This window comes from Procambarus clarkii, chromosome 45, assembly GCF_040958095.1.
Source record: "Procambarus clarkii isolate CNS0578487 chromosome 45, FALCON_Pclarkii_2.0, whole genome shotgun sequence".
NCBI lineage: Eukaryota > Metazoa > Arthropoda > Malacostraca > Decapoda > Cambaridae > Procambarus > Procambarus clarkii.
Genome location: NC_091194.1, coordinates 7,212,851 through 7,225,350, shown reverse-complemented (window position 1 = coordinate 7,225,350; position 12,500 = coordinate 7,212,851). Strand labels below are relative to the sequence as shown.

At 42.2% G+C, this 12,500-nt stretch overlaps 1 protein-coding gene across 3 annotated transcripts in view; it reads left to right on the top strand.

Annotated features, from left to right (window-relative positions):
* LOC123769824 (glycine receptor subunit alpha-2) overlaps positions 1–12,500 on the top strand; it is a 119,338-nt gene that overhangs the window by 98,097 nt on the left and 8,741 nt on the right. For all 3 annotated transcript variants that reach the window (XM_069301318.1, XM_045761143.2, XM_069301319.1), the window contains one exon: positions 4,942–5,144. In XM_069301318.1, coding sequence (XP_069157419.1) covers positions 4,942–5,144 — 203 coding nt within the window. The remainder of the gene's footprint in view (positions 1–4,941; positions 5,145–12,500) is intronic.

The following is a 12,500-nucleotide window of genomic DNA, read 5'->3' as shown; positions in this document are numbered from 1 at the left end:
GCATCTAAATGCTTGCAATATTCCATGGATTTCATCTCTAAATGCTTGCATTATTTCATGATTTGCGTATATAACTGCTTGAAATATTGCATGATTTGTATGTCTAATTGCTTACAGCATTGCGTGATTTACGTCCCTCAATGCATAAAATATTGCTTGATGTGTGTGTTATTCAATATTACATGATTTACATATGTCAATGTTTGCAATACTGCAGGATTTGCATATCTAAATGCATGCAATATGACATCATTTGCGTATCTGTTTCCATGCAATGTTATTTGGTTTCATATCTAAATGCATGCAACATGTACACTAATGTAAACTAAATTGTGCAATAATAGGGACAAAGTTTATTCTTTGTAATGCAAAAAAATAATTACATTCAGATTTGGGTTCAGAATTTCGGCGTAAATACAAACTTCTGCTTTATTGCAGAAGTTATGAAATAAAAAGTATAAATGTATGCATATATGTATGTATTAATGCACGTATTAATGCATAAATATTCAAATAGATGCATACGTGCATGTATAAATGAATGTATAAACGGATAAATGTTTGTATAAATGAATAAAAATATGAATATAGATTAAATATTTTTAATATTTCCTTTGTGGTCTAGATGTTGGGGACAGGAAGCTTGTATATATATATATATATATATATATATATATATATATATATATATATATATATATATATATATATATATATATATATATATATATATATATTAATCTTACATAGAGGTCTTTCAAGGTCGAACTACCTATCCTAGGGACCAATTTACTAAAAGGTGAACAGAGTCATCAGGTGTAAGGTGTATCTAGGTCAACTCCAAACCTTTTTCAAGATGGAACCAACAACACTTGACTACCTCCCTAGTAAATATTTACAGCTAGGTGAACAGAGGCATCAGATGAGAGTAAACGTGCCCAACTGTCCACGTCTTGTAGTGAGAAGCTAACCCTGGACCATCGGTTGTGATACGACGACGTAGACCACTACACTACAGCACAGAACCAACAGCTTTATCCCTGAAAGACAGTAGTAACAGTGTCTGCATTTTCATATACTGTACTGTATATCAGAGGCCACTGAAGTCACTCACCGTTGCTAGCACCAATAAAAGGACCATTGTTACAAAGTTTTTCGAACCGTTGCCTACACGATGTCCCTGTTTGACAAGACCATTCAGACATGAAACAGGAACACCCCCCTCCCTCCTCCCCAAATATTGCCCATGTGATATCCCTGTTTAACAATGCCATTCACACGTAAAACAGCCCGTTTTTTTTCTTGAGGCCTCAGATGATGCAAATGAAAATATTATGGGAACGTCACAGACGCGGAAAAGTCTACGCGTTCCTCCCACCTTTCTTCAAAGCGCCTCGTCCGTTCATTACACAACGTCGGGACGTTGTCTCCAGCAGAAAAATAGAAGCATGGAGCCGTCGGGTCCCTAATGGAACACATCATGGTAGATCAGACGGACCGTCCTCATCAGTCGCCAGACAGGCCGTCCTCATCAGTCGCCAGACAGGCCGTCCTCATCAGTCGCCAGACAGGCCGTCCTCATCAGTTGCCAGACAGGCCGTCCTCATCAGTTGCCAGGCAGGCCGTCCTCATCAGTCGCCAGACAGGCCGTCCTCATCAGTTGCCAGACAGGCCGTCCTCATCAGTTGCCAGACAGGCCGTCCTCATCAGTCGCCAGACAGGCCGTCCTCATCAGTTGCCAGACAGGCCGTCCTCATCAGTTGCCAGACAGGCCGTCCTCATCAGTCGCCAGACAGGCCGTCCTCATCAGTCGCCAGACAGGCCGTCCTCATCAGTTGCCAGACAGGCCGTCCTCATCAGTTGCCAGACAGGCCGTCCTCATCAGTCGCCAGACAGGCCGTCCTCATCAGTCGCCAGACAGGCCGTCCTCATCAGTTGCCAGACAGGCCGTCCTCATCAGTTGCCAGACAGGCCGTCCTCATCAGTTGCCAGACAGGCCGTCCTCATCAGTTGCCAGACAGGCCGTCCTCATCAGTTGCCAGGCAGGCCGTCCTCATCAGTTGCCAGGCAGGCCGTCCCCATCAGTTGCCAGGCAGGCCGTCCTCATCAGTTGCCAGACAGGCCGTCCTCATCAGTTGCCAGGCAGGCCGTCCTCATCAGTTGCCAGACAGGCCGTCCTCATCAGTTGCCAGACAGGCCGTCCTCATCAGTTGCCAGACAGGCCGTCCTCATCAGTTGCCAGGCAGGCCGTCCTCATCAGTTGCCAGACAGGCCGTCCTCATCAGTCGCCACCTCGTAAAGAATGCGACTGTTTTGCCTAACCAGAAACGTACAACCCCAAGCAACCCACCTAACCAATCGAGGCCTATGAATGACAATATTACATTATGACAATATTACGACATTATGACAATATAAATGACAATATTACGTTGCTTTTAACTAATACATTGCATTTTTTTCACGAATTGGTCGATTTCGTAAACATATCGACGGTTTGTAGTTAGATGTTAGGATCAGGTGTGTAGAGGGATAATATAGGCAGGTGTGTAGGGATAATATAGGCAGGTGTGTAGAGGGATAATATAGGCAGGTGTGTAAAGATGTTATCACTCCTGTTATTTCATCCTTTGCCTGTTTTATTTTACTTTGCAAATAAAGTTAGTGTGTGTGTGTTTTATATATATATATATATATATATATATATATATATATATATATATATATATATATATATATATATATATATATATATATATATATATATATATGCAAACAAGCCTGAATGGTCCCCAGGACTATATACTGGGGTGTGAGTTTTCAGTTATATATATATAATATATATATATATATATATATATATATATATATATATATATATATATATATATATATATATATATATATATATATATATATATATATATATATATATATATATATATATATAATATGTGTGTGGGTATTTTGGAGTGAGGCGTGGAGTGGTGGAAGGCCTGAACGCGTCTTGTGGAAACTGTCCAACCTGACACGTTAACGAGGTAATTACATGGGTAAACGATCAGAGGGCCAGCTGTGTAACTCTCTCTCCTTCCTCTAGCTCGGGGCAAGACAATGGCCACGCTTAACATTCACTTATTGGCTTGTTTTTCTTCTTCTTTTGCTGTTTTGTCCATGCGTATTGTTTTTTTTTTAGGGCGTGTCTAACAACTCATTAGAATGAATGGTGGTTATGGTGCCGTCATTATCGGTCATCCTAAGCAAGGGCAGCTTTTTGTGGCTTTTTCGTGGAAAAAAAATAAAGATACATTTTCTTCCCATTCTCTCTGTGCCTCGTTTAGTGCCTTCTCTTGGTAATTACTTCTACCTTGGCAGCTATTGGTCTCTGTGAGTCTGCAGTTATTGGTCCATACGAGGCAGCTCCTGTTGGTCCATACGAAGCAGTTTATATTGTCCCATACGAGGCAACTCCTATTGTCCCATCCGAGGCAGCTTTTGATCCATATGAGGCAGCTCCTATTGATCCATACGAGGCAGCTCCTATTGTCCCATCCAAGCCTATTGATCCATATGAGGCAGCTCCTATTTACACCCACCCAAACATTCATTTATATGCCCAACCTACGCTTGAAGCAATCTATCGCTGCCACAGACAACCTATGCTTGAAGCAATCTATCGCTGCCACAGACAACCTATGCTTGAAGCAATCTATCGCTGCCACAGACAACCTATGCTTGAAGCAATCTATCGGTGCCACAGACAACCTACGCTTGAAGCAATCTATCGCTGCCACAGAGAACCTATGCTTGAAGCAATCTATCGGTGCCACATATGTATTATATGGTAGTAAGACTGGCCTCAGTATTCACCAAAGCGTCGTGACTATCAATATGAGCCCCAGAGCCCGGGTATATTACAGTATCAAGCAGTGTTTCGACTTCACTGTCACGCATCAATAATCCGGTTCTAAATCTATCAGGCTTGGTGGTGTATATATCACGGCAGCTGTCCCGGTCAACGGCCCGGGACTTGATAAAGGCCCAGGACTTGATAATGATCCAGGACTTAATAATGATCCTGGACTTGATCCGGATCTATTTATCAAGGTGAAGGGTGGAAAAAACTTGATAAACGACCTGATAGAAGTCAAGAACATAAGAACAAAGGTAACTGCAGAATGCCTATTGGCCCCTACAAGGCAGCTCCTATTTATAACCACCCAGTCCCACTCATATACAAGTCCAACCTACGCCTGAAACAATGGAGGGACCCCTCCTCCACCACGGTACGCGGTAATTGGTTCCACAAATCAACAACCCTGTTGTCGAACTAGTATTTACCCAAGTCTTTCCTAAATCTAAACTTATCCAATTTACACCTATTGTTTCGTGTTCAAATATATTGAGGTATATATGGGGCTCGAACCTGTGTGCCGGGACAGTCCTTGGACGCCACTTCGATCCCATTATACAACTCTAAAAAAAAAATTCATTGCCTTTATTCATACATCACTAGTACAAAAAATTCATTGCCTTTATTCATACATCACTAGTACAAAAAATTCATTGCCTTTATTCATACATCACTAGTACAAAAAATTCATTGCCTTTATTCATACATCACTAGTACAAAAAATTCATTGCCTTTATTCATACTTCACTAGTACAAAAAATTCATTTATGTACATGTTTGTGATACATATAGCCCATCATGGTTCAGTCGGTAGTACGTGTGTCTAGGGAACTCCAGGGACGCGGGTTCGAACCCGAACAACCCAAAATATTGAAGTTCGTATATAACTCCATTATTTTTATTGTGACGGGTACATTACTTGCTAATAATTACATGGCCATTACTTACCTATTACATACTCATTACCCTGCCACAGGTGTTTCGACCTATAATACTGACTATCTCCTCTTCCTCCTCCTCGTGGGCAGCGTTCGTGTTCTGCGCCCTGCTGGAGTTCACTCTGGTGAACTACCTCTGGCGTAAGCGTCCTGGAGGTGCAGGAGGCAGCGATGGAGGGCGCTATGGAGGAGGCACGAGGCGTGGAGGCCCTTGGAACGGCTTCGGCAACATGGAGGGGGAGAGGGCCAGCAGCGGCGGCGGTGGCGCCATCCTGGGGGCGTCCACTCTCACGGTAAGATCTCTCTCGCTTGGCTCACCTCCTACTCAAACCACCTTCATTCCACGTTGAATCGACGTTTATAACGGTCTTTCAACGTTGATTGAACGGTATTACACTTACGACACCTGGATACCTTACGAAGGTACGACACCTGTATACTTTAGTTACGAAGCCAGTTGCACTTGCGTGTTCATCTTACGTCTCTACTTATGACCCCTGTAACTCTTACCTCGATTATGGCGGCTTGATTTACATTTACTAAACAGTTTACGAGCTCGAAAGTTCTGGGTGTTGCAACATATAACACTCAAGCTAACATAGTGCCATAATAATTTTTCAAGTAAATCGTATTGACTATATAAAGATAAAGTGTTCAATAGTGTTCTATATTGTATTGCTTACATATGTACCCTTGTGTGTGTGTGTGTGTGTGTGTGTGTGTGTGTGTGTGTGTGTGTGTGTGTGTGTGTGTGTGTGTGTGTGTGTGTGTGTGTGTGTGTGTGTGTGTGTGTGTGTGTGTGTGTGTGTGTGTGTGTGTGTGTGTGTGTGTGCGCGCGAGTATTTGTGCCTGCAGAATCGAGCTGCTAGTTCTTGGACCCCGCCTTCCTAACCGTCAGTTGTGTAATGTAATGCAGAACAGCTGCATTACATTACACTCCAACTTATGGGTAGGTGAACACAGGCCTCAGTGAGATGATACTCTGTCCAATTGTTTCCCTCTCGGCTAGGATATATATATATATATATATATATATATATATATATATATATATATATATATATATATATATATATATATATATATATATATATATATATATTGCAATTTTCCTTTGGTGGACGAGGAACGTAACTGCCGGCTCGGGGAAATACCAGCTTGCGTCTTGAGGTAATCCGATTACCCTCAGAAACTGCCAAGGAATCAGGCTTTACCTGGCATTACACGCCATATATTAGATCACGACTCACCTTTACCTTAATATTAAACCTTGTTTAAAATTTTGGTTGATATATATATATATATATATATATATATATATATATATATATATATATATATATATATATATATATATATATATATATATATAAGGGGTACCACCTCTGGCAGGAAGAAGGGGACCCAAAGCCTCGGTGAAAGACACACAAAGCATTCGAGGGGACGTTTAGGTCCCCACCAATGCAGGTTCCATGTTCTTTTGTCCTACCAAATCACTTGTTTTGTTTTTATTTTACTTTACATGACATTCTTACAAGTTACAAGTTGGTGAAGACAATGTGAGGTAGAGGGTTGTGGCTCTCTTGGAGCTGCTCAGCTTCCAGACAGGAAGTGAGGACACAGCAGGCGTCTTCCCTCTGGATCACCACACTGAGGCGCTCAAGCAGGGAACTGGCAGCTCTTGGGTCTCTGGTAGTGTCAGTGTGCCTACAACCCTAATTGCTTGAGGAAGCTCATGCCAGCCTTGCCTGGGGGGGGGGGGCACGAGTTTCTTGATGCTTTGGGGACAAATGTGTACCAATGTTCTAGTTGCTTGTACTTGTTTGATTCTTCTGTGTCTCTGTAGTTGGCCGCACCATCAACCATCAACAGCCAGGGTAGTTACACATGTGTAGTCCCACACCTGCTGTGTATCGATCTTCCAGGCGTATATTTGTCATCCCATCTGAATTAAGTCCAGAGCTACCAGGGTTTTGGGCCAGAGGAAAACGAGGTTCTCTCTCTGCTGGGCACAGAGCTGTGGCAAGACTCCTCTTGATGAAGTTATTAACTTCATTGTGTCTTGCATGCCGACCCTTTGAGCTTCCACAGCACAGACATGCAGGCCATAATGGCCGACTTCCACTGTATTGTACATACGCCTGTATTCAGTGTGATGGTGTAATAGGAGTACCTGGTAGTACCTGGTGTGTGTCTGTCAGTCTATCCTTCCCCTTCCTCTCTTCCCCTCTCACCCCTCCCCCTCCCCTCCTACCCCGTTCACCCCCTCCTCCTTATCCTCTTCTCTCCATCTCTTCTTTATCTTCTTTATTTCCTACAATATTACTAATACCACTATAAGAACACTTCACTCCGTCGGTTCATCAACACATTACACACACACACACACACACACACACACACACACACACACACACACACACACACACACACACACACACACACACGAGAGTCCTGGGCTGACTGCAGTTTCCTGGATTGCCGGAAAGATTTTGACACTGTTCCTCGCAAGTGATTGCAATGGAAACTAGAAAAGCAAGCTGGTGCATTGGTAAGAGAACTAAAGTGGGCGAAGGGTTACCTTTTAGAAAGAAGAAAGAGTCACGGTAAGTGGAGACTAATCACAATGGAAAGATGTAACAAGTGGAGATGAACCTCAGGAGGCCGCACCTGGGACCCATCCTCTTCCTTATATAAGTCAACGATCTTACTTGGGAAGTAAGCTGTCTTACCCGTGTTTGCTGATGGTGCTAAGCTAATGAGGCGAATCACAACTGAAGAGGACTGCAAGACATTACAAGATGAACCAGACAATCTCCAGAGATGGTCTGAAAAAATGTCTATTAGACCATAACCCTGATAATTGCAAGGTTATGAGAGTTGGAGCAAGAAGACCTCACATACAGTACGGGATGAAGAGAAGGCAACTTCCAACTTCTGAAAATGAGAAAGTCTTACGACTGGACATAATTGGAGACCTAACACCAGAGGCACACATCAGCAGGATAACGAGGGCAGCATAAGCCATACTGGCACACCTCCGGTTATCCTTCACCAACTTGCACAAAGATCCCGTCCCAGCGCGTTATACATCCATTGTGAGTCCTGTTACTGTGCTGTACCAGCATGCAACTCAGTCACAAACACAAAAGTAGAAAAGTTCCAACAATATGCAACTAGGCTCGTTCCTGAACTAATGGAATGAGCTATGAAGCAAGACTGAGGGAACTGGACCTCACTACACTTGAGGAAAGAAGGAATAGGGCAGACGTGATAACGGCGTACAAGATACTAAGTAGATATACATGCAATGTTCATGTGAGGGAACATAATTGGAAACTGGAAACACAGAGTAACATAACTGCCAGAAATAACTTTTTCAGTCCAAGAGCCGTAAATAAGTGGACCGGACTAGATGAGGTTGTTAAAGTTAGTTCGATACAAAGTTTTAAATGTAAATATGATTAAAAATAAAGTGAAACGAGAAGCATAAAGTAAGGAATCGTGAAGAAAGATTAACCAGAGCGAGGGAGACATCAGCTCTGAACTACCCGGTAATTAGCGTGTGAATTACACCTTGAGGGAGCCGAGGGTCTTCCCATAACTCAACTGACGTAAATGTCTTTGAGAAAAAGTCAAACTTGGGAAGGCTAATATTAGGGAGAGTAATTGGCAGGGAGAAGAGTGATGGGTTCTTACCTAGACGTGCCACAAGTGTGGGGTTGAGCTCTTGGGTCCAGATTTTCAAGGAGGAGAAGAAGAATTGGACCCGCAAAAGTCCTATGGGTTCATACGATTCAGCGCCTATTGGTTCAACGTGGCAGCTCCTATTTACCCTCACCCAAACATATTCATATATGTCTAACCTACACTTGAAACAACCCAGCGATCCCAAGGCTATTATCCTATCCTTTTTACTACTATATTCACGTGGTGATGCTAACAATCAGAGGAAGACATCAACTCAAATAAAATGAGATTTCTCTTAGAGACGAGGGCGCCACGTCTTGACTCGAGCGTCACGTGTTGTTGTTGTAGATGTTTGTGGGTGTCCCTGCCTAGCCGGCTGATGCAGCCTAGGCCTACCTTCCTAGCCTGGCCGGCTGTCACGTCCTAGGTCAGCTCTCCTGGCCCATCTGGCTGGCAGTTGCTGAGGAAACCTTGCAGACTGTCACATCCTACGCCAATCCAGCCAGAAATCACCTCCTGGGTCGGTGGTTCCCAGCCACCCTCCTAGCACACTTCTCCCAGCAACCCCAGTAATGTTGTTTTCCCCTTCAAGGCTCCAGGGACTGCTCACTTTATGACACGACTTAAGACATTGAACGTTTTGCTTGACGTCTCTCTTAAGTGAAGAGTCATAATCCACTTATTTTCCTTTTCTTTAAAGCTGAAGATAAACGTTTCCAGTGCTTACATCATTTTTTTTATATTAAAGCACTAGAAAGCCTAGTGGTTTTAGGCTTTATTTATGTAAAAAGAAAAATCGAAAATTTTGCTGCCACCATTGATGATCATAATATCAGTAATGCTATTTTTTTAGCATTGGTGGCAGCATTATCACACACACACGTGTATGAAGTTCTGACGTATATTTTTATTAAGAAACTTATAGACGTTGTTCTATCATTAAAGGTAAGGTAACTATGTGGAGAAAGTGTTATGCCAGTATGACGTATTTGCACCTGGAAGGAATATGAGGACAAGGAGCTGGAATATAAGGACATGGCGCTAAGATATGAGGACGGAGTAAAGGAACGCTGCCCATCCTCTTGGACCATCGGGGATCGAACACCGACCCTGCAAGAAGTCAGGCTGTCGCTAGTGATCCTAATTGCCTCGATAAACGACCTGAAATGTACAGTAAAGACATCAGATCATATATAAGCTGAAGGCAAGGAAATAAAATTGAGATTTAATATTGATATGAAGCATTACACCCAGCTGCCAGCACAGTGTGCTGATGTGTGAATTTGTCAACTCTTAATGAGGTTGACTTGCAATTACACGTTCAAGATAATGGATGTTCAATTATGTAAATATGTTGAAAAAGATCCAGGAAAGGGTCCACTCTCCTGCCCTTTCCTTGTGTCATTATTCTCCATCCATTTCTTTCTTCACTATCCTTCACTCCCTTTGTCTGCTGTCATACACACACCTGTCTGCTTTCACACACTGCATGCACCCCTTTTGACCACCATACACCCCTCTCGTTCACCATACATCCCTCTCCGCCACCACCATACACCCCCCTCTCTCCACCACCACCATACACCCCTCTCTCTCCACCACCACCATACACCCCTCTCCACCACCACCATACACCCCTCTCCACCACCACCATACACCCTTCTCTCTCCACCACACACAACTGTTCCATCAGTCTTCCTCGCGCTAATCTCCGTTCCCATCTCTTGCCTATAAGAGACCATTTGTTTCTCACAAATTCCCACTTCGCTTATAGGAGACTTTGGCCAGTGTTTCTCAGTCAGATACAACTATGCATAAACGTCCTTCAGCCTCACAAACCTCTCTTAGTAATATAAGACTTCTTAGTAATATAAGACTTAGTATATATAAGATATATATATATATATATATATATATATATATCCATATACCCTGCCATTTATATACAGGCAAGCTTGATATTGAGAATGTTAATAATTATCCAACTACTGCATCCACGATACTTGGTCATCAGCAGTAATACAAACAGCCATTTTGCAACTGTTAATTTCAACAGTTTAAAAATGAGTGTTTTCGAATATTTCTTTACAAATAATACCTTTGAAGCAAATAAATTATTGAACCAAGTTAATAAAAATATTGGAGGGTGTGAGTGAGTGAGCGAGTGAGTGAGTGAGTGAGTGAGTGAGTGAGTGAGTGAGTGAGTGAGTGAGTGAGCGAGTGAGTGAGTGAGTGAGTGAGTGAGTGAGCGAGCGAGTGAGTGAGCGATTGAGTGAGTGAGTGAGCGAGTGAGTGGGTGAGTTGTGTTAGTGAAAACCTCCCAGTGTTATCGGTGGAGCAAATATACAGCCCTCTAGGGAGTGTGGTGAGGCTTCCACGTATACACCTGCTGTATATATTGTCTTCTCTAACCACACTCCAATTTGCTTTTTATTTTCAACTGTATTACACAAAAAAGCAGGTTTCAAAACTATTTGAAAGATTGGCTATTTAAAAGGCACAAAAGTAATAGTCAAAGCTTGGAGAACATCTACAGCTTCTCGACACTTAGTGGGGGCATGGAAACGTGTTATGTATTTCCACATTGAGAATATGAAAAAAGTTAACTGGCTGCTTTTGGATCTCTCGTTGTTTCCATGAGCCTAGAACCCAGATAACTGAAGAACTTCGTTGCACTTTGACCCCAATCACCATGGGTCCACAAAGTAAATAGGATAAAATTATACTGCCGATCCAGGTCATTGTATATACGGTTACAGGCCATTAGAGACAGTAGCCCTCGGAACAATTCAGGTAAATATAATTCCAAATAATTTATAACGGGCTCTACTTCGAAATTATTAATTATTCAGTTGTATATACATTTTCTGTTTAAAAAGTTAATGGAATACCCTCATTAATAATATAATTAACATATGAACTGAAATACAGTTCACTTGAAATAAATAATTGTATATCCTTTGTAATTTAAATTATCAAAATATCATTTAATTTATCTACGAAAAGCAGGTAAATTATTATGATATTGCGTCGGGGTGAGTAAATATATTGAGTTGTCTTTATCAGTTATAATTGATCAATACATGAACAGTTGTTATCATTGTAGTGTTCTTCGCTTGAACTTTTATGTGAAGTAATGCTATAACATTCTCTTGTGATGAGGCGTGTTTGTTCAGCGACATAACCAACAATAACACACCAGTGGTGACACATAACCAACAATAACACACCAGTGGTGACACATAACCAACAATAACACACCAGTGGTGACACATGACCAACAATAACACACCAGTGGTGACACATGACCAACAATAACACACCAGTGGTGACACATGACCAACAATAACACACCAGTGGTGACACATGACCAACAATAACACACCAGTGGTGACACATGACCAACAATAACACACCAGTGGTGACACATGACCAACAATAACACACCAGTGGTAACACATGACCAACAATAACACACCAGTGGTGACACATGACCATCAATAACACACCAGTGGTGACACATAACCAACAATAACACACCAGTGGTGACACATAACCAACAATAACACACCAGTGGTGACACATAACCAACAATAACACACCAGTGGTGACACATAACCAACAATAACACACCAGTGGTGACACATAACCAACAATAACACACCAGTGGTGACACATAACCAACAATAACACACCAGTGGTGACACATAACCAACAATAACACACCAGTGGTGACACATAACCAACAATAACACACCAGTGGTGACACATGACCAACAATAACACACCAGTGGTGACACATGACCAACAATAACACACCAGTGGTGACACATAACCAACAATGCCCCGTGAGTTACGACCACTAATCTCTTAACATCTCCCTCTCCACCTTTCATATTCCATTGAGAAATATTGGCAGTGAGATTTCTCACTCGTATAATTCTGCCAGGGAAGAGAGA